Source organism: Peromyscus eremicus, unplaced genomic scaffold (genome assembly GCF_949786415.1).
Source record: "Peromyscus eremicus unplaced genomic scaffold, PerEre_H2_v1 PerEre#2#unplaced_72, whole genome shotgun sequence".
NCBI lineage: Eukaryota > Metazoa > Chordata > Mammalia > Rodentia > Cricetidae > Peromyscus > Peromyscus eremicus.
Genome location: NW_026734313.1, coordinates 313,517 through 333,831, shown reverse-complemented (window position 1 = coordinate 333,831; position 20,315 = coordinate 313,517). Strand labels below are relative to the sequence as shown.

At 54.1% G+C, this 20,315-nt stretch overlaps 1 protein-coding gene across 1 annotated transcript; it reads right to left on the bottom strand.

Annotated features, from left to right (window-relative positions):
- Positions 1–2,347: 2,347 nt before the first annotated feature.
- Epn1 (epsin 1) lies at positions 2,348–20,301 on the bottom strand. Its single transcript, XM_059252570.1, is given in 12 exon segments — positions 2,348–2,951; positions 3,127–3,384; positions 4,598–4,684; positions 4,815–4,925; positions 5,283–5,586; positions 7,327–7,410; positions 7,948–8,022; positions 8,401–8,525; positions 11,225–11,474; positions 17,022–17,285; positions 17,287–17,351; positions 20,147–20,301. Coding segments are annotated over 12 exon segments (1,977 nt in total). The 5' UTR covers positions 20,292–20,301; the 3' UTR covers positions 2,348–2,742.
- Between the last annotated feature and the right edge of the window lie 14 nt (positions 20,302–20,315).

The window sequence follows — 20,315 nt, the reverse complement described above, 5'->3', positions numbered from 1 at the left end:
TCTTACTAAATACTCTGTGTGCCTACATAATACACAGATATGGGTATCCACATGCCTGGGCATGCAGGGGCTGGCAGCAAACATCAGATGTCCTCATCCACCCTCCGCTTTAAATCTTTTCATGTATGTATACACAGGTGTGTGCAAGGGCACAGGTGGAGCTCAGAACACAACCTTGGATGCTGGTCCTTACCTTCTACCTTGAGAGATGAGCTGGCCTAAGCCTAATTCTCCTGCCTGGTCCCATCTCTCAGTAGCACACTACAGACGCACACTTCCATGCCTCTCTGAGTTCTAGACACAGGTCTTCACACTCCCATGAGTGTCTTACCTACTGAGCCACCTCGCCAGCCTCCACCACCATTTTTGAGAAAGGATCTCTCTCTGAACCTGGGGCTTACTAAGTGATGGTTAGCCAAGAGTCTCCAGGATATACCATCCATGCCCACCCATCTGCTTCCCTTTGCTAGCCAGATGGGATTCAAGGCTGCATCTTGCTTTCAGGTGGGTGCTAGAGGCCTGAACTCACGCTTTCACAGTACTCTACTGAGCCCGACCTCCAGCCCCTGAACATGCTGCCTAGAGATGATGTAACTGAAGAGCCCTCTCACTGCTAGGAGGAGGTGATGTTTGAGCTGACTCATCTCGCATCTAGTCATGGGGATCACTCCACATACAGGTGCCGAGCCTCACAGAGGCATCTTTTAATGGCAGCACCTGATAAAAGTCTGGTGGCTGGAATATTCTGGAAAGGGGCATAAATGAGACATAATCTCTTTGGTGTTGCTTTGTACTTCAGACTGTAAGGGATGAAAGGAAGATGTGAAGGGGACATGCAAAGGTTGAGTCCTGGCTTCCAGGCCATGCTGCTTTCAGTTTTCTTCTTAAGAGATGGAGGACAGAGCATCAAGCCTTACCCTCCACCAGGCTGGGCAGTGAATGGATTGGAACCATCTTCCTCCTGTGCTTGATTAACTGAAACTGGTGTAAAGCTCAAAGGCACAGAATCACCAAATGCACTTCCTCCGGGGCACAGGGTCTGACCTGAGTGGTCGCCCAACCATGAAGTCATTCACTCAGCCCACAAGATAAAGGACCCTCCAGCCTTCACAGCAAAACTAGACTGCCCTAGGAACCCCTCCCCCTGGAGCAGGGCCCAGAGCAGAGGGCAGTTGGGCACACCTCCCAACAGACCCAGAGCACTCAAGTGGACTGCTCAACCAGTAAACATCTACCAAACCAACCTGGCCATGACGGAGCACTAGTCAGTGTCCCTGGGGACAGCCTACTTGTTTGTGGAGTGGCAGCCACTTCCACCACCCACGTCACCCTTCCCAACGCCCCTGGCCCAGAAGAGGGAACAGATGGGGACCAGCGTGCTCCCTGTTGTCAGTGTCAGAAACCACTCCACAGCCAGCAATGGGTCCCTAACCAAATAACTCGGGTCAGGACACTTTTGCTCTACAGCTTATATATAAGGGTACCGCCCGAGTCATCTCTAAAGCCCTCACGATGTCCTTGACTACAGTCTCCCAGGTACATCCTCCCTAGGTACTTTTTTGGAGTACTTTAACTGGCCTGGGTGCTGCTTAGGCTCCAGCATGGTAACAAGAGTCGTGGTGATGTATGTGGCTATCCGTCTCACCGTGAGCCTCCACAAGAGAAGCAAGAACGGTCTGACCTCTGCACTGGCCCAACTCCCACCCAGCCTTCAGCCAATGGAACTGTTAAGAAGAACCCGGCAGTCGGGACCTGACCTGGGGAATAACGGAAAGTCCAGGAAGCATGGAATGACTCTGTTGGCAAATGCCTATCTGAATATGCAAGCTGGCAGGGGCACCCACCCACTGACATAGTTATCACATGTGGTCCAGTGCATGACAAGAGCACATATCAATGGCCGAGACGCCATCTGATGGACCACTGTGCTCAGCCAGCAGAGGCTAACAAGGCTCCTAAAGAGTGCTGGGATGAATCCCTGTGCAGGACTCCGTGACATGTGTTCAGTATTACGACTTCTTGGTAAAAATTCTTAATACCATCACCACCCTCAGCATCTGACTTCAACATGTGACCCCAGACACAGCCTCTCTCTGAAGCCTGGCATTCAAGGACTCCATTAGCTCCCAAGTGGGACCGCTCTGTGACACTCACCACAGCCCAGGCCCTGCCTGCCCTCACCCAGCTCACCCCAGCTCCAGGAACTGAGTCAGGGAGTCCATGCTTCAGAAAGGTTAGTTCCCAGATGATGTCAAGAGGTGACTCAGTCCCAACCCTGAGTCTGCCCCGGAAGAGGAGCTTCTCAGGGACACATGAGTAGTGGATGGGAATTTGGGGGAGCCACACCCATGAGAATTGCCATTTATTCCCGGAGTTGCCAAAATCATCACCAAGGATTCACCAAGGGGTGCCAAGGGAACGAGGAGGCTCAAACACTGATTGGGGGTTGTCAGGAGTTTGGAGGAGGTGGAATGGGTGGGGGAACCCCAGCTGTCCCTCCCCCATCTAATGCCACAGAAAAGGTCCGCCTCTGGCCGGCTCCCCTCCCCAGCCCCCATGTCCAGTTTTTCTCAGGAGGAGGTGGGTTGGGGACTTGGGAAGAGGGTGTAGTGTGAGTGGGCCCCAGGAGGGGGAAGGGCACTGGGGGGAGGGTCCCCCATTTCACATGCACTCACAACACTGATCTCCCAGGGAACAGAAACCAGGGAAGCCAGCTGAACCAGGCCTCCCTCCTACCCTGGATTATAGGAGGAAGGGATTAGTGTTGGGGGCTGGGGGACCCGGGGGCATCATAGGAGGCAGGCCAGGGCCTCCACCAAGAGGAGAAATGTAGGTAGGTGGCGCTCCAGGAACTGGGGGCACAGGACTGAGCCGGAGCTGGTTCAGGGTGAGCGTTGCAGGGGGTGCTGGCTGGAAAGGATTGGTGACGGAGGGGCCGGTGGCCGGAGCTCCTGCAAAGAGAAGAAATGATAGACACAGGAAGCAGTCAGCAAGGGCTGTCTGCCCAGTGTCTGTGTGTCTGGGATATAACCCAGGTGGAGAGAAACATGCCTGCTCCACGAGGCTTCTGCTCTGGAGGGACCAGAGGGAGGATCAAGGATGCAGAGTCCCACATTCCACACTCACCGCTTGGCAGGAATGGGTTGGAAGCCTTGGCTCCTGGAGGTGTGGGGCCTGGCCGGCTCACCAGCGAGTCCAGGTCCACGAGGGCTGCATTAGGGCCTAGGAATGACTCCGGAGTCTTCCGTGTGGGAGGGGTGGGAGTTGGGGTCGCAGCGGGTGGGGGACTCCCCACAGTCTCAGCCAGAGACTCTCCAACCCCACTCATGTCAAATGCACCAGGGCTGCGGGCCGGCACCTCTCCTGCGAGCAACTCCAGTTCCCCTGGAAGAAGCCAGAACAGTGCTTGGAGGGACTGGCAGGTCCACTCTGAGTGGGGAGGTGAGGGTGAAGACTCAGGAAGGGACGGAGCTGCACCGTGGCAGGCTGAGCTGCGCCTGGACTCAAAACTATGAGGGTCTAACTGTCGTGAACAGGTAGAAGGAATGACAGAGTCAATGTCAAGACAAGCCACAGTGACGGTTTCAGGAAGTGCGGTCTCTGAAGGCTGCTAGGGGACACCAGCAGTCTCAAAGGAGCACCTCTCCCAGGGGAATCCTCCAGCTACAAAACCCATATGACAGTTTACTGTGCAAAGGAAACCTGGCAGACACCCATGACCCTGGGACAGTTCGTGACATCAACAGGATGCAGGGCGGACTTTTCCTCTGCAAATTAAAAAATGGAAACACATTTCCACACCACAACCAGCATCTCAAAGGAAGCTGGCTTAAATAAAGGAAACACAGGCAAGCCCAGGGGTGCAAGCCTATAACCCCAGCACTCGGGAGGTTTAGGTGGAAGGATCACATGTTCAAGGCCAGCCTGAGCTATAGAATATAGCAAGCTCCTGGGGGGAAAAAAATAACTAACAGAGAGATGGGGATGTAGCTCAACGGTAAGGCACTTACGTGCCTAGCATGAACAACTGGGACTCAATCCCAGTGTCACAAGAAACGAAAAAGCAGAGTGTAGGGAATACACCTGTAATTCCAGACACCAGGGCTGAGTGAGGCAGGAGGATCACAAGTTGAAGGACAGCCTCGGTAACCTCGCAATGTGTTCTCTCAAAGGAAAAAGTGACCAGCGATAACCAGCCCCCAGAGAGTGGCTTCGGTAAGACACTCAAGGAGGCCCAGGCTCACACTTGGGGTATCTGCTGTCAAGACCTGACTCAGCCTACAGCTGTCAGTCAAGGTGGGGGTGCTAGTCTGCTCCTCAGAGACTCAGGGTTTAGCAGAAGACAGCCAGGGAGAAAGAAGTGAGCAACACAAGGCAGGGTCAACATACTGATGCCATTTCTCCAGTTCCTGTCCCTCAGTGAATGACCCAGAGGCAGACACAGGTCACACATCTCTGTGAAGAGGGTGGCTGGCTCTGACTCACTCTATCACATGCATCCTACACCCTCAAGTACAGCAGGCACCCGGTGCAATGCAGGGAGAAGGAAGAACCAGGTATGGGGGCTCCTGGGGAGTCGGGAGGAGGGGTGACTCACCCGTGCTGCTCCCAGAGGTTGGCAGGGTAGTGCGAAGTCGGTCGAAGTCTGAGAACTCATCAGGCTCTGTGTCAAAGCCCCCGACTGCTGTGGGGGCCAAGATGTTCCGCTCAGCACCTGCTTGGGGACGCGACCTCAACCTCCCCCCCTCGGGGTCCAGATACACTCAGCACTCATCCCAGACCGCCGCCCCAGCCCAGCCCAGGGCGGCCAGTACCTGCAGTGCCGTTGCTGCTGGGCTTGGCAGGTGAACCTCCCCAGGGGTCAGAGAAAGCCGGGGCAGGTGCCCAGGGGTCAGAAGAAGGGGGTCCACTGACGGGGCCCCCGCCTAGATGAGGAAGGAGGCATATCAATGAGTAGCCCCTCCTGCTCGGGCAGCTGCTGCTTCTCAATCTGTGGTGGTCCAAAGCCACCCAGGTGACCAGCCCCACTTCCAGGCCTTCTGCCTGCACACACATGTGCTTTAGCCAGTCAGGGTCAGGCCCCCCATACCTGTTCTCAAAAGCACCCTCAGCCCCCCACCCCTTGTCCCTTGACAGCCCTCCTTACTCAGCTTCATCCAGACAGATGCCCAAGCCCGCTCTCTCTGCCCTAGCCATCTCACGGCCCTCGCTGTGCCCAGGGCACCCTTCGTGGAGGGATAGCTGGCCCAAGGGGATGCAAAAAAGCAGATGATGGTGCTCACCATCAGAGCTTCCCCACGGGTCAGGTGTGGGCCCCTCTCCAGCTGCAGGAGCTGGGGTCCCACCCCAGGGGTCAACAGAGGGCCCTGGAGGGGCTGCCGGCCTCCAGGGATCCCCAGAGGCTGGCGTGGAGGCTGGGCCACCCCAAGGATCAGCAGCTGGAGGGGCAGCAGGTCCCCCCCAAGGGTCTGAAGCAGAAGCAGCTGGAGGGATGCCAGTGGCCACAGATGCCGGGCCCCCCCAGGGGTCGGAGGCCTGTGCAGGGGCTGGGGCCGTGAAGACATCAGCAAGATCCATGAGAGAGGACTGTGGGAAAAGAAGGAAAGGGACATGAGGACAGAACCAGAGACAGTCAGGAGGCCACCGCTTGCACCCGCTCTCCCCAACCCCAGGTCTGCCTACCATCTATCCTCCCAGCTCCCCATCCGGCCACTCCCCAAAGGTCTTCCTCCAAAGGGCCCTAGCCTGTTCCCTGCACAACCACCACGGGGTCGTGAGTGAAGACAGAGGTGAAGCCCTCCTCCCTGCGACCGACCGGCAGAGCTGCAAGCCTTCCCTCACGCACCGTGTGCCTTGGTTTGATTTTTTGTTTTGTTTTTCGAGACAGGGTTTCTCTGTGAAATAGCCCTGGCTGTGCTGGAACTCACTCTGTATCCCGGGCTGACCTCCTGCCTCTGCCTCCCGAGTGCTGAGATTAAAGGTGTGCACCACCACTGCCCGGCTCTGGCTGGATTTCTAAGCTGCTCTAACCCAGCTCTCCCCACAGCACGCCTTCCCTGAGCTCCCACCAGGTCACCCTGACCATTATTCCTCCTGATGCCACGTCACCGTCCTGCAGTGACTCCCATGCAGTGCCGCCTGCCTATGGCTGCCTGTCCACGTGCAGACACTTAAGCAATGCCTGGTGATCTGTGGGCAGGCATGTAAATGCTGCCAACCACAGCCCTCCCCTGACAGTGGAGATATCCTACATATGCGCTTGCGCACGCGCGCGCGCGCGCGCGCTCTCTCTCTCTCTCTCTCTCTCTCTCTCTCTCTCTCTCTCTCTCACACACACACACACACACACACACACACACACACACACTCCCATCGGTACCCAGGAGGCAGACAGCCTCAGAGAGAGGACAGCCAGGCCTTCCCCAGGTGGCCACACTTACACTCAGAGTGTAAAGGGCAGAGGCAGAAACAAGTGAGTCTCCCACAGCCAGATGCAGGACCTCCCAGACCTAAGGCCAGCTTGAGCAGACACTGCTGCCTATCAAGAAAGCCACATCGGCAAGAGTCACATTGGAACTGGGGCTGGAGCTCGCAAAGTACTTGTCTAGAATGCACAAAGCCCTGGGTTCAATCCCCAGCCATGCATAAAATCATGCAATGGCAGCACATGCAAATACATCTCAGCACTCGGGGTGGAGAAGCAAGGATCAGAGATCCAGGGTCATCCCGGCTACACAGAGCTGAAGGCCAGCCTGCGCTATACGAGACAGTGACTCAAAAAGAAGTCTCATTGGCTAATCACATGGAAACTAGCCTGCTCTTTATGACCCCAACCTGGAAGCAGGTTAGGCTCGGGTATGCAGAGTTATAGACACTCAGGGCAGAACACTGACTGCGGGTAGCTACGACGCTGACGCTGCTGCTGCTGCTGCTGCTGCTGCTGCTGCTGCTGCAGTCTCAGCCCCAAGTGCAGCTAGTCCTGACAGAAAGATCGGAAAGCCTGCCTGGCCTAACACACAGAACCATGAGAAAACAACTGCGCGTGACCAGACGTGAGCAGGATCTAGAAAGTCTACCATACGGCTGGCACAGGCGTGGCAGACCAACCCTTCTGTACCTTGGTCTGGGGAGGCTCAGGCAGGGTCTTTGGATGGCAGCTGGCAAAACAGTATGCATGGACAGAGGAGCCCATGTCCCGCCTCCTCAGCTGGTCAGGCTGAGGTCAGGCAGTGGGGCAGGCAGAACAGGCCTGTGACCTGACCCTTCCTCTACAGGACCGCCCCTCCGAGCGCAGTGACCCAGAGGGCAGAGCACACCGGCACTCACCTCCTCCTTGCCCCCAGTCTCCCTCTTGCTCTCCTCTATTGCCATCTGCAGCCTCAGGTCATCGCCACGACGGATCCGTTCTTCCTATGGGAGGCAGAAGCAGCCAGACAAGATAGGGCTCAGAACGTAAGCCACGAGAGGGCAGCGGGCAGCTGGCCCAGCCTGAAAGCCCCATCCCAACCAGCCCCTCTCCCACTCTGAAAACGAAAATGGAAAAATTAAAATGGGATGTGGACAATGTATGGAATGTGGATGGGACACCTGGGTCAAAGGTAGGGCAGGAGGCAGAGGAGCTGGTGTGACCTAGAGAGGGAAGGGGTTGTATACAGTGCTATGAAAGGGGTAGCCAAACCTGGTTTGTGAAAACAGCTTAGGTGACCCTCTCATCCCGGCCTCTGCTGAGGTGCAGGACTGCTTAGGGATGCTTGCACCCCCAGATAGCTGCAGCAGATCTACCCAGTGTCCTGGGTGCCCACCCTGGCTTCTGTTTGGACCAAGGTTTCTACAGCTAAAGTTGCTGAACTGAGGGCTGAAAGTGAATACACCTGTATCCAGGGAGGCCCTTCGGGAGGGGACAAGGAGTAAGGGAAGCCCTGGGAGGGGCAGGGAGGCCACTCTGACCTTATCGTGCTCCTCTCGGCTCAAACTAAGGGCCAGCTGGAGCTGGACGTCATCCTCGGGGCCGCAGGACGGGGGCTGGCGGAGAGAAAGTATGAGGGGCAGGGCAGGGGAAGCCAGAGCCAGAGCACCAGTCAGAGAGGCAGGCCGGCCAAGGGACAGCAGGCCAGGGCTGAGCGAGGTCAAGAAAGAAAGGGACAGGGCTTCTCCCCAGTCGGTGACGAAGGGCAGAGAAAGCGGCTGTGCACCTGACTGCCAAAGGGCAGGACAGCCTCCCGGGAGCAAGGAGCTGAGGTGGAGGGGCGAGGAGCACCAGGAGAGAGAGAGAGAGAGAGAGAGAGAGAGCAGGGGCAGGGAGAGGGAGAGCAGGTGGACAGTGAGGCGGGCGAGGCGTGAGGACAAGATGGCAGAACAGAAGGCGGCCCCTCCCTCCCGGAGCTCTGCAGCGGCCCATACCTGGTCAGCCTCCTCCTTGCTCATGGCCAGGGCCAGCTGGAGCTGCAGCTCCTCCTCTCCGCTGCTCTGCGGCCAGGCCTGCTCTGCCTCAGGGGCTGGTCCAGAGCCCACAGCTGCTGAGGAGGCTGGAGACAGGAAGACATCAAGACACAGATGGACCAGAGACCAAGAGCTGGGAACCCACAGACAGACATGGGGCTGCGGCACAGTGCCCCCTCCCCAGGCCTTTAGGGGCCAAACCAGGAGGGAAATGAATGGAGCCAGAGTCCAGGGAGGGCCAAAGGGTGGCCCCACCCTCAGAACAGCCATCGGCTGATAGGGAAAAGGAAGACCTGGGCGCTGCAGGACAACGGCAGGGCCCAGGCCTCCAGAGGGATCCCCCCTAGTTTCCCAGGCTAGGAGAACTCCCAAGAAAGCAGACAAGAGCCTCGTTGCCAGGCAGAACTGCAGCCCTGGCAGAAACAGCTGGAACTTAAGAGGGAAGGCAACATCTGTCCAGACTCCAGAACCCAAGGAAGGGAACAAGAACCCTTGGTGTCAGAAGGAGACAAGAAGACGGGAGGGACAGGCCACGTGAAGTTCAAGAGAGGCTCCAGGGCCAGCAGAAGGCGGGAGGTCAATGGTGTGCTCCCGAGAGGAGGCCCGAGACCCCAGGCCCTACAATCAGCATCTTTCGTCAGCCCTCAGTCCTGCCACCACGCGCCCCTCGGCCGGCCGGCACTGTCCGCAGGCTCCACAGTGGTTCCTGACTCTCTGCCAAGAGGGCAGGCTCTCTAACCTGCGCCCGCAGTGTTTCAGAGCAGATCCACACACCACAGGAAGCTGTCTGCTCCTGCCCCCAAGCACTTCCACCCTAGGACAGGTCCTAGGGGCTATCCTCAAGAGGTGGGCGCTGGCAATCCCTACCCCGTCCCAAACCTTTGCTGTGCAAATACCTTAAGGCTCCCGCCCAGGTTGAATGTACTGATCCTGAAGGCCCCACTTCAGGCCTTCAGGCCTCGGAAATAGACATCAACCAACAGCCCGAGAGCTTCCCACACCAACCACCCAGCTCCACGCTCGCTGTGACTGCCAGCCCTTTGCAGCCCTCTCCAGCTCCCCTAACAGCCCTCCTTCCTCTCCAAGCAGCTTGCTCTGGGAAATGGGTCAGCAGACTCTGGCCCACGGCCAAAGCCGGCTCTTTAAATGGTTGAGAAAGAAAATGAAAGAGCATGTCAAGACATACAAAAATCATTAAGAAATTCCAACTTAAGCCAGGCGGTGGTGGCGCACACCTTTAATCCCAGCACTCAGGAGGCAGAGGCAGGCAGATTTCTGAGTTTGAGGCCAGCCTGGTCTACAGAGCAAGTTCTAGGACAGTCAGGGCTACACAGAGAAACTGTCTCGAAAAACAAACAAACAAAAAGGCCCGTCCCAGTTTCAGAGTCCACGGCGGAGCACAGAGAGCATGTGACCCGGCTCCGGTCCTCACGTGTGTGGACTGGGAGAAGTACATGCCTGAGACTCCTTGGTCCGCAAGGCTCAAGGTACTCCAGTGTCTGGCCCCTCGGGAGCGTGGCCATGTCTAACAGCTGAGAAACCCTCCTCGCAGAAACTAGGAAGACAGCTTAGTGGTGAAGCACTTGTGGCACAAGCATGAGGACCAGGGTTCTGGGGGCCGGAAGAGTTCCGGCCCCCAGAACCCACCTGAACGCCAGGTAGACTTGACACTAGTCATTCCAGCCTAGGGACAGACAGGGGCTCTCCAGAGCAAGCTGGCTCACAGACCGGCTGGCACACCGGTGAGCTCTGAGTTTGACTGAGACCACACATCAAAAAGAACAAGGTGCAGAGGATCAACACCAGCTCCACCCACGTGGGTATGAGTGCACGGCCATCTGCCCACATGTGCAACCCCATACACACATATGCATGCATACCACACATCTTCCATGAAGCCAACCAGGCATGCTCCTTGCTACAGACAAGCCTCCTTGGCCCAGCCCAGTCCTACCTTAGAGCCTGCCCTCCTCACCCTCCATTCTCTACCCCAGCTGGTCCTTCCCACAGTGTCAGCGTCCCAACACTGACGCCAAAGCTGATGCACCAGACGGAAGGCAGGCTCCATCTGCCCTGGAAGGTCCCACTCAGCTCACCCCCAGGGCAGCACTGTCTCACCTCAGCAAACTGAGGGTTCACAACAGCCCCGACTCGTCCCACTCTCCCAGACCATGATAAAATGAAACCCCACACCTGCCACCGAACATGTCACTAGACAGACCACAGCCGTATGACGTGGGACGCACTTTCGCTTTACGACACTTGCATTCCTCTTCAAATATTCATCACCACCCACCAAACAACTCACCACCTACAAACAATCTTCTAAAATCTCTAAAAGTAGACTCCCAGGCCTCGCTGTGACCTGGCCAAGCCCTCACCCATGGTGCCGACCTCCTTCCAGTGCCCTTTGGGCCTGTGCACTGCCCTTCAGCCAGAAGGACAAGCTACAGAAGACCAGAATGGCAGCTCCATCAGAGGCTGACCTGACCCGTACCTCGGGAGTCCCGAGCCCCACGCAACCTGACAAGATGTGGGTGCACCTGCTTGGACCCTCCAAGGACCAGGGCAGAGGTCAGGGACTCTGCTGGCTGCCCTCGGGGTCTGGACACACGTGGGCCCAAAGAAGGCATTCAGCAAAATTGCAGGCAAGCTGAATGAAACTTCTAGAGCCTGAGGCCATCACACAAGGAAGGAAAAGGGTGGATCAGCTGGAACGGGCCCACAGGAACAGAGGACAGATTCTAGCTGTCAGGGACTTCCAGGAGTGGGAGAGAAACCTCACCCGTGGCAGTCTGTGCCAGTTTCTCCTTGGTCTTGAGCGCGTGGGCGCGCTCCTCCCGAAGCCGATCCTCATCACGCAGCAAAGCCACCAGCTGCTTGGCCTTCTCCCGCACATTCACACCCTGGTCCTTGCCATCACGGTCCACATACTGGAAGTCCTTCAGCGTCTGCACAGCATACATGTTCTCTTTGCACTGTTGTGATACACGCTCAGAGCCAGTCTTGATGAGGTACTCCATCAACGTCATGGCCTGCAAGGTGCAGGTACACCAGTCACTGACACTGAACTCCGCTAGCAAAGGGACTAAAGACTGTGGAAGCATTTGGGCCCTGGGGCAGCTGCCCACATTCAAGTCTCACAACCCACAGTAGAGTGTGGAACAGACCTAAAAAGGAGAGAAGTGGGGACATAGGCTACCATGAGCAACAACGCACTGCGCTCCATGAGAAGCTAGGCACAATGGCCACACAATGTGTGGTCCCATGGGCATGAAATGTCCAGAAAAGACTAACTCAGACAGACAGAGGAGATCGTGGGTGCCAGGAGACAAGTATGAGCGGGGGATATTCAATGGGGGGTCAAAGAAAACGTGCATCTAGCAGCCAGAGGTGTGGCTATCAGCACTGAATGCACCAGATGCCTCTGAACTGGTCACTCCAAAAAGCTGACTGCTGTGCGTGAGCTCTACGCAGTTCAGTTAACAGTAACACAGAAGACAGGATGGCAGCCACCCTGGGCATCTCTTAGGACCACCAACACACCCACACCCTGAAGGCAAGATCTGAAGCCGCAGGGCCAGAGCAAACTACAAAGTGCAGGAAGTCTTAGAATGAAGAGATGGCCTGGTCCTAGAGGGATGAGATAGTACAGGAGGCCGCTAGTCGTAGGCTTTCTCAGAAAGGATAAGCACCCAAGCCAAGTCCGACACAACACCAGGAAGGACAGAGCAGAGCAGAAGCACTACCTACCGCTCAGTCGTATCCTTTGGTATCTTTCCTATTTTGTAATATGCAAACAAATTCCCTTTTCAGAAAAATGAAATTAAGTACTCAAGAAAAAAATAGAAATAATAACCCAGGGGCTGGAGACGGCCCAACGGTTAAGAGTACTTGCTGCTCTTGCAGAGGACCCCAGTTCCATTCCCAGCACCCATATGGTGACTCACAACCATATATATTCCAGTGCCAGGGGTCTAACGCCCTCTTCTGACCTCTGCAGGCACTAGGCACATAAGCGTTCCACACACATAGATACAGGCAAACACTCATACACATGAAGTAAAAATAAATAAATCCTAAACCACTGAAATAAATAACCAACCCAAGGAAAGACCAGACTCGAGGCCTGTTTCCAGAGCAACGTCATGGTCCTGGTCCCTATAAGACTCTGAAAAAGGCTTAGCCACTGACCACGGAGAAAAGCACACCTTAGGTTTTACAGGTGACTGCAGAGACTTCATGGAGCCCCCAAAACTCAGATGTAGAATGGAATGGGAAGAAATGGGACATAGGAGGCAGCCACAGGAGCTAAGCACTATCTAAATGGTGAAAACTGCCATAAAACAATGCTACACCTCATTAAAGTTTTGTAACGTGGGGGGTGGAGGAGAGTGTAACAGACAGACAGACAGATTTGCTAATGTAGACCACACTAGCCTCAGAACTCACAGTAGGGCCTCAACTTCCTGAGAACTAGGATTACAGGTACATGCCACCACCCAGCTTTGGAAAGGCTCTCTGGTATTTACATCTGATTAGTCCGCAACTGGCCCTGGCGGTAGGCAGTGTTTACTCTCGGAGCAGAAAGATTTCTATGCATGGTTACACCCCAAGAGGAAAGGCAGAGAGGCAGGTCTGGGGCCCTAGTGCTTTGGAATCCAGAATCTTCCCGATTGGGACCAGAAAGTCACTGCGCCAGGGCACACCTGCAAATGTTGTCAGAGCCACGCAAAACAGGACAGGAGCTTGGGACAGGAGCAAAGTATATAAACGCCTTCACTTCAGAGAACATCGCCCTTTGTGCCATGTGGTTATGAGAAGCCTTCAAACTTGCAACTCTCTGGACTTTGGAATTGCAGCTAAAGACTACGAAGCAGGAAACCACCCAAATACCCAGGCACGGTGCCACTCGTACAAAAACTGCTGCCAACGCACTGGGGCCACCCAACAATACAGAACATCAGTGTATCAGTGACACAATGGCTACAGGCAACAACACAGACAAGCAGAGATCACCACCCCAGCCCTGGTGAGCACAGGAAGAGACCCCAGAGGCCACACATCACTGGCCCCACACCTAAGAAGTTCCAGGAGAGACTTCACAGACATCCACAGTGCCCCTGGGGAGGGATGTCACAAGGAAGCCTCCTAGGGAACAGAACAGGTCCTCTATCTCCCTCTGGGAGGAGGCTCCAGAGCTGTGCACCTCCACACAAGCTCATCAGGTTATGCACTCATGATTTAGCTGATCTGCTACTCCTCAATGAAAAGCTTGAAAATTTTTTTTTTTTTTTTTTTTTTAAAAATGTGGGCAACTGAACTGGATGATCCCAAATAGAGCTTGTTAAGTCTTAAATCAGTTCCACCACGGATGTCCTCCTATATTAAAACGAACATTAGAAACAGGGTCAGCTCCATTCCCTACAAAGGTCTCGGTGATAACTATTTCCATTTTCCCACCACACAGTCTGTCCAACTACCCCACAGCAGTAGCTGCAATGGCCTGGCTGTGTTCGACAAAACTTGACTTACACAGCAGGCGGTGCCCAGGACTGACCCGCAGCCTGCACTCTGCTGACTTCTAGTTAGTATAAGATAAAGACTGGGGAGACTGAGTCCCGTGTTCCTCTGAGAACATCGGACAAAGGTGTGGATTACAGTTCCTCACTCCCAACCTGCCAGGCCCTAAAGCACACACCCTTTCTCCACAAGGGTGACTAGACCCGCACAGTGTCCGCCAGGAAGGACTGTACACACAGGAGCCCCGGCACAGCACAAGGAACCAGAAATTCAAAGCAAGCAGGACACCAGCATAGCCACATGGGACAGACATTGCAAGCACTCAAAGCCACACCCAGATCCCCAGGAGCCCTGCCAAGGGGGACCACACAATTAGAGTTCAGGGGCAAACCTGCTGTCCGGACTATAGACTAGCTAGAACAAGTACATCTGTCAGAACCCAGAAGACTGTGCCTAGAAGGGAGATTTTTCTGTACACCAATCGTATTTTGGTAAATCTATCTTTAAAGAACCCTTGAAAGCCAGGTATGGTGGCGCACACCTATAATCCTGGCACTCAGGAGGCAGAGGCAGGTGGATCTCTGTGAGTTTGAGGCCAGCCTGATCTACATTGTGAGTTCCAGGACAGCTAGGACTACATTAAAAAAAAAAAATCATCATCATCATCATCATCATCATCATCATCATCATCATCGGAACCTGTGAGCAGCCTGGCAGTCTCTTTCAGGAAGCCTGACTGCTGGAGGCTACAGGATCCTCCACCGGTCCCTCCAACTACAACAGGCCACCCTCTACTTGCCTGAGAGCTGCCTAAGGGATGGAGCCACGGGAAGGTCAGAAACAGAAATGAACATGGGAATCAAGACGCAGCCCCTCCTGGACTTCCACCAGCCCCGGAAGCAGCCATAGCTCAACCTGACTTCAGGAGCCCACGCACAGCCCCTGCACCTCCCTGCCATACACCACCTCCGGGCACTAGAACAGCATGCTCTAGAACTCCCTGGCCCTAGCTAAGGCACCTCACTGTTCTGGGCTCCTAGCAGCACAGTCTCAGCAATTAAACAGGAAGGGTCTGCACTCCAGGGCCGCTCCATCCCCACTAAAGCCCTGCAGCCCTCCTCGCCCTCGCCCTCCTCCTCCTCCTCCTCCTCTTCCTCCTCCTCCTCCTCACCCCAGCAAAGGCTTGCTTGTGACAACGGGCTTTTCCCCAGTTCCCAGCAGAGTAAATGCCACCTAGGTTTTCACTCTAAGTCCAATAAGGAACTGCATCAATGATTAAATGCAAGCAATGGTCAATCCTGGTGTGTCGTGATGGGCATGAAGCAGGCCTCAAGTCTCCACTTCAGTATGTAGATGGTACTATGTCTCCTCATCTTGAAGCAGAGAAAACCATCCTACCTTGTCCTGGACTACCTCTCAGATAGTCCAGGACATGTAGACTTTAAACCAGGGCCATGAGAGCTGGTGCCTCAGTCTGTCCCCTGGGATGGAGAGTGGGCCCTCCAAAGCAGGGGGATGTCGGGTACTAACCTGGGGGCCGAGTCAGAAGAGCAGTGACTCCTCACCACGGAAGGCAGTCCAGCACCTGGCCCAAGGTCCCATGATCAACACTGTAATTCGGGCAGCCGGCCCCAGCCCACTCCTTTACCTCTGAACAGAGTGACCAAGGTGTGGGAGGCAGTAGCGGGTCCCCCACTCCCTAAGAGCAATGGTCCAACCTGAAACTGATTTGCTCAGTACCACCCCATGTTTTCTTTTCTAAAGAAAGCCTGAGACTGGGGTACCTAACTCCTCACGCATGAAACCAGACCACATTTACCGAACTTACATCCCCATGGGCCCTCTGACCCAGCAACTCCAGCACCAGAAAAAAGCAAGCGCATCAGGATATTAACAGCAGTTTTGCTTAAAAAAGCAAAACACCACCACAGCCTGGAAGCGTAGGCCTGTAATTCCAGCTACTTGGGAGACTGAGGAAGTTCACAAGTTCAAGGCCTACTTGGACTACAGAGTGAGTCGGAGGCCAGCCACGGCAATTCAGCAAAACTTTTATCTCAGAAAAACAAGTAAAAACTGGTTGAGAATGTAAATAAGTGATAAAGCGTTTGCCTAATGTATGTGAAGCCCTAGATTTAAAACCCGGTATGGCAAGCAACAAAAACACACAACACGTCTCCATCGCCCCAAAGTTCCCCTGTGCTCCACTTTATCTCCCTACTGCATACAACGCTGGACAAGCCCGTTATCTGCTCCCGAGTCTCTGCCTTTCACAGCAGGTCAATAAATGCCAGCGAACCTGACATCCACATAACCTTACAGGGAAGGCAGCTGAGATCACATGTGCTGTGCCAACGTGCCCACAGTTCAGGGCCATCTGTGCACTGGAAGCACCCATCTCGGAGCGTGGACAAAGATGGCTTTCAGAAGCTGGGAACTGCTCAAAAACAAACAAACCAAACAAAGACTGAAGGATCAGGAGCTCACACTCAGCTACAGAGTTCAGAGCCAGCATGGGCTCTGTAAGACCCAATCTCAAGAAAACCTCACTAAATGAATCAACGTGTATGTCTGTGTAGTGACACAGGCCTGCAATTTCAGAACTCATCAGAAGGCAGAAGGATCACTGCAAATTCTAGGCCAGCTTGAGCTACACAGAAAGACCAAAAGAAAGTAAATAAGTTGAGAGGAAAACCTGTCTGTAAAGAATGCATCCTCCTCCATCATTCCCTTAACGACACCGTGTAACTGCATATCACACACCATTTACGTTGTACTAGGTGCTGTAAGCAATCTAGAGATACTTGAAAGACGTCACCTGGCCGTTCACAAGGACTGCACCATTTTATAGAAGACACTTGACCATCATCAGACTCTGGTCAAGTGGGGAGCTAGGAACCAATGCCCCGGGGATACTGAGGAGGACTCTGTTACCAAGACATTTAAGGTAAGAGAACAGTCTTTAACCAGCCCCCATCCTGAGAAGGGGGGAGGGGCGCTAGGCAAAGCACACCCTGCTGTGCTCTTGTTCCCGCCCCAAGGAACCACACCCAGGTGCTGACCTTGTAGACGTGCCTCCAGTTCTTGCCGTGGTCATTGAGCCGCTTCCAGATCATGCTCATGATCTCGGAGAAGGCCACAACATTGTAGGTGAGGTCAGCAATCTCTGACATGAGGGAACTGGATGGGCCCCAGGGATCATTGCTTGTGGCTTCCCGGACCTTGATCTCAGCCTCTGAGTAGTTGTGGACGATATTCTTCATCTGACGCCGAAGCGATGAGGTCGACATTTTGCCCAGTGGTGGTGTCAAGGGGCACCAGCCCCCTGGGGCATGGAGAGATGAGGCGACTCACAGAGGGAGACCGCAATGGATGCCGGTAGATCACCACATCTGAAGCGGGAGAGAGTCTTTGGAAACACAAAGGAGACATGGGCTAACCAGCACCCACGCTGCCCTGAGCCTCCCACTCTGGAGGTTCCCCAGCACTCTTGAGAGGAAGGCAAGATGCTAAGTGGCTGAGAAGACTCCCTCCCTGCTAACCTCTGACTTAAAGTTAGCCGGTCCTTCTTTCAGTTCCCCTCGCTTCTTCCTGCCTGGGGCCCCAGACCAGCTGAGGCAGAACATGCAGTGTAGGGTCAGACACCCGAGTGCAGACCCCAGTTTGGCTGAACAGGGCAGGCCTCAAACTTTGGACCCTAGTTTTCTCCTGTACAAAATGAAGTTCTGCGAGATAAGGGTCCTACTAAACAGAAGGTTTCAGTAAAGGCTGGCCAGCTCTCAGGGAGCAGCCCAGCTGTCCTACTAACAAATTCTCCTCCTCCCTCCACAGAGACTGCCACACATCCCCAGGCCTCTGCTTAAACTTCCCAGACCCGAGCGAGCTCAACCATCTTTATCGCTGATGATAACGGGATTTTAATGAGTGGATTCCTGTGATCTTCAACCTATTTGTCTGGTTCTGAAGCTATGGGGACCTAAGACCCGTAGTGGTGGAAATGATATTTGTTTGTATATGGTTTTTCCCTACCAAGAAGCTGGTGCCGGAAAACATTCAATAAACAGTGCAGGAAGGAGATGGAGAAGGACGGAAGCTAAGACCTCTAGGACAGGAGTCATGACGGAAGAGGCCCGTGATGGCATTAAAGAAATGGTGGGGAGCCAGAGGCGGTGTCCCGGGGCAGTGGGAGGCGGGGGCACGTCCCAAGGGCAGGGAGGGAAGCTCAAGGCTCAAGGCAGGAGAGATAAGGAATGTAGGAGTCCCCAGCCATGGGTACCAGCTGTGCCATGAGGCACGCATTATCGCATTTAATACTGAATGCAGACAACGGCCTCATGGGAGTTAAAAAAACTCAGCCAAGGTTAGACAATAAACGCCAAAGATTACCCAACTAAGAAACAAGCCTATTTTACTTCTATAAATTCATACTGGGGGGAGGGGTTGACACAGCATCTCTCTACACAGCCCAGGCTGGCCTGGAACTCAACATGTAGACCAGGCTGGCCTGGAACTCAAGAGATCTCCCTGCCCCTCCCTCCCAAGTGCTGGCATTAAAGGTGTGTGCCATGAAATCCATGCTTTTAAATTAACCTAAATAAATTAAACCTGTGCTGTGACCAGCTGATGAGAAAAAGTATCAAGGGCAGGAACCAGGCAAATGAGGGTAATATTAACGAGCACTTCCACAACCCTTACATCCTTCTAGGCACCCATTAAGTGCTTTACACTATCAACTCAAGCCGTACAAATCCGTGACTCACAGCCACTTTACACAGGAGGGAACATGGACACATTAACGCCTTGCCCAGGGACACACACCTCACAACTGGAGCAGCCTGGGTCCAGAGTAGGCTCCGATCACCAGTCTATGTCTCTCCAACAAGCCATGGAGGGAGATTTACTGAGCCCTACCATGATCCAACCTGAAGGAAGACATAGGTGAATAGGAGAGGCTGCTCTCTGCCTTGAACTCGGGTCAGAGAACGGAGCACCTGCAAGCAGGCATAACTAGGCAAAAAAAAAAAAGGTGGCTGGGTCCTAAGACAGGACCAGACAGACACGGTAAGACAAACGTGAGAGAGAGAGAGGCACACAGAAACTCAGACAAAAAGAAAGCAACAGCAAGGCAGGAGGGCAGAAAGACAGGGACCCCAAAACAAAACACACACACACACACACACACACACAACACACGGGGTTCCAGACGAAGACAAAATCATACATACATACATACACACATACATACCCAAGATAATTAAAAATAACACAAAATGTACACAAAAATCCCAGCCACAGAAGAAACCAGCAAAACAAACCTTGTGCCTCAGTTCACTGAACTGTGTAACCAACGGAGGGATGCTACCTGGCGGGCTTGCTGATTAAATGAGATATGTACATAGAATGAGCTTGGTTCTGTGCCCCACAGACAGTAGGGGCTCGGTACCCCTGCCTGCTATTATTATCAGAGAAAACCATTTCCAAAAGAGTGGCATCTAAGGATGCGCTATCCTAACACCAACCTACTTCAAGCATGTTCGAAAAAAACATACCAGATTTCACAGATACTGCTGAGAATGAGGCAGTTTTCCACATTTAATTAATTTAGAAATGTTTATTAAACAGTGCAAACAATACAGCGAAATTCTCCCCAAGGGGAATTCAAATAACTGGTATCAAACACTAAGCGAAACAAAAATCTCTAATAATAATAACCAGAGCTCCTAGTAATCACTTAACTCCCGGCCAGACTCTGTTAAGCACTTCACAAGCACCACCTCAATTAATGTGCAGAGACCCTGTGGTGCAGGAACTATGAATGCTTCCACTTCGAAGACTAGGAAACTGAGGTCTGGATCCCACCGTCAGAGCTCCTACCCATACCACCAGAAACTCAGAAACCTGGGAAAAGGGGGCGCATCCTCAACCAAAGCAAAAGGTTCCTGGGAAGGACCTTAGGGCCTGGGGGACGACAGCAATGGTGACAAAAACGAGACGTGAAGACCGGGAGAGAAATATGCACCAGAGGGAGACAGGTCCGGGGAAACGAAGACACAAACCCACAAGGGACGAGAACGGTATCCTGACAGGACACAAACACACGGCACTCGGATCTCCACAGAGGCAGGGCAACACAAGCAACAGGACCGCGCGAGACGGGGACACTGACAACCCCAGAAAAGACACACACCGGCAGGCAAACCCGACCCGGGCACAGTGGTCAAAAAGCAGCCACAAGCCATCAGCGGCTGGAACACCGGCTCCCAGGCTGGCTGGACCCGCGCGTGCCACGGCCCAGGCCAGGACACCGGACTCGCCGCGACGGAGGCCAGCATTGCGCCCCTCTCTCACCTCGGCCC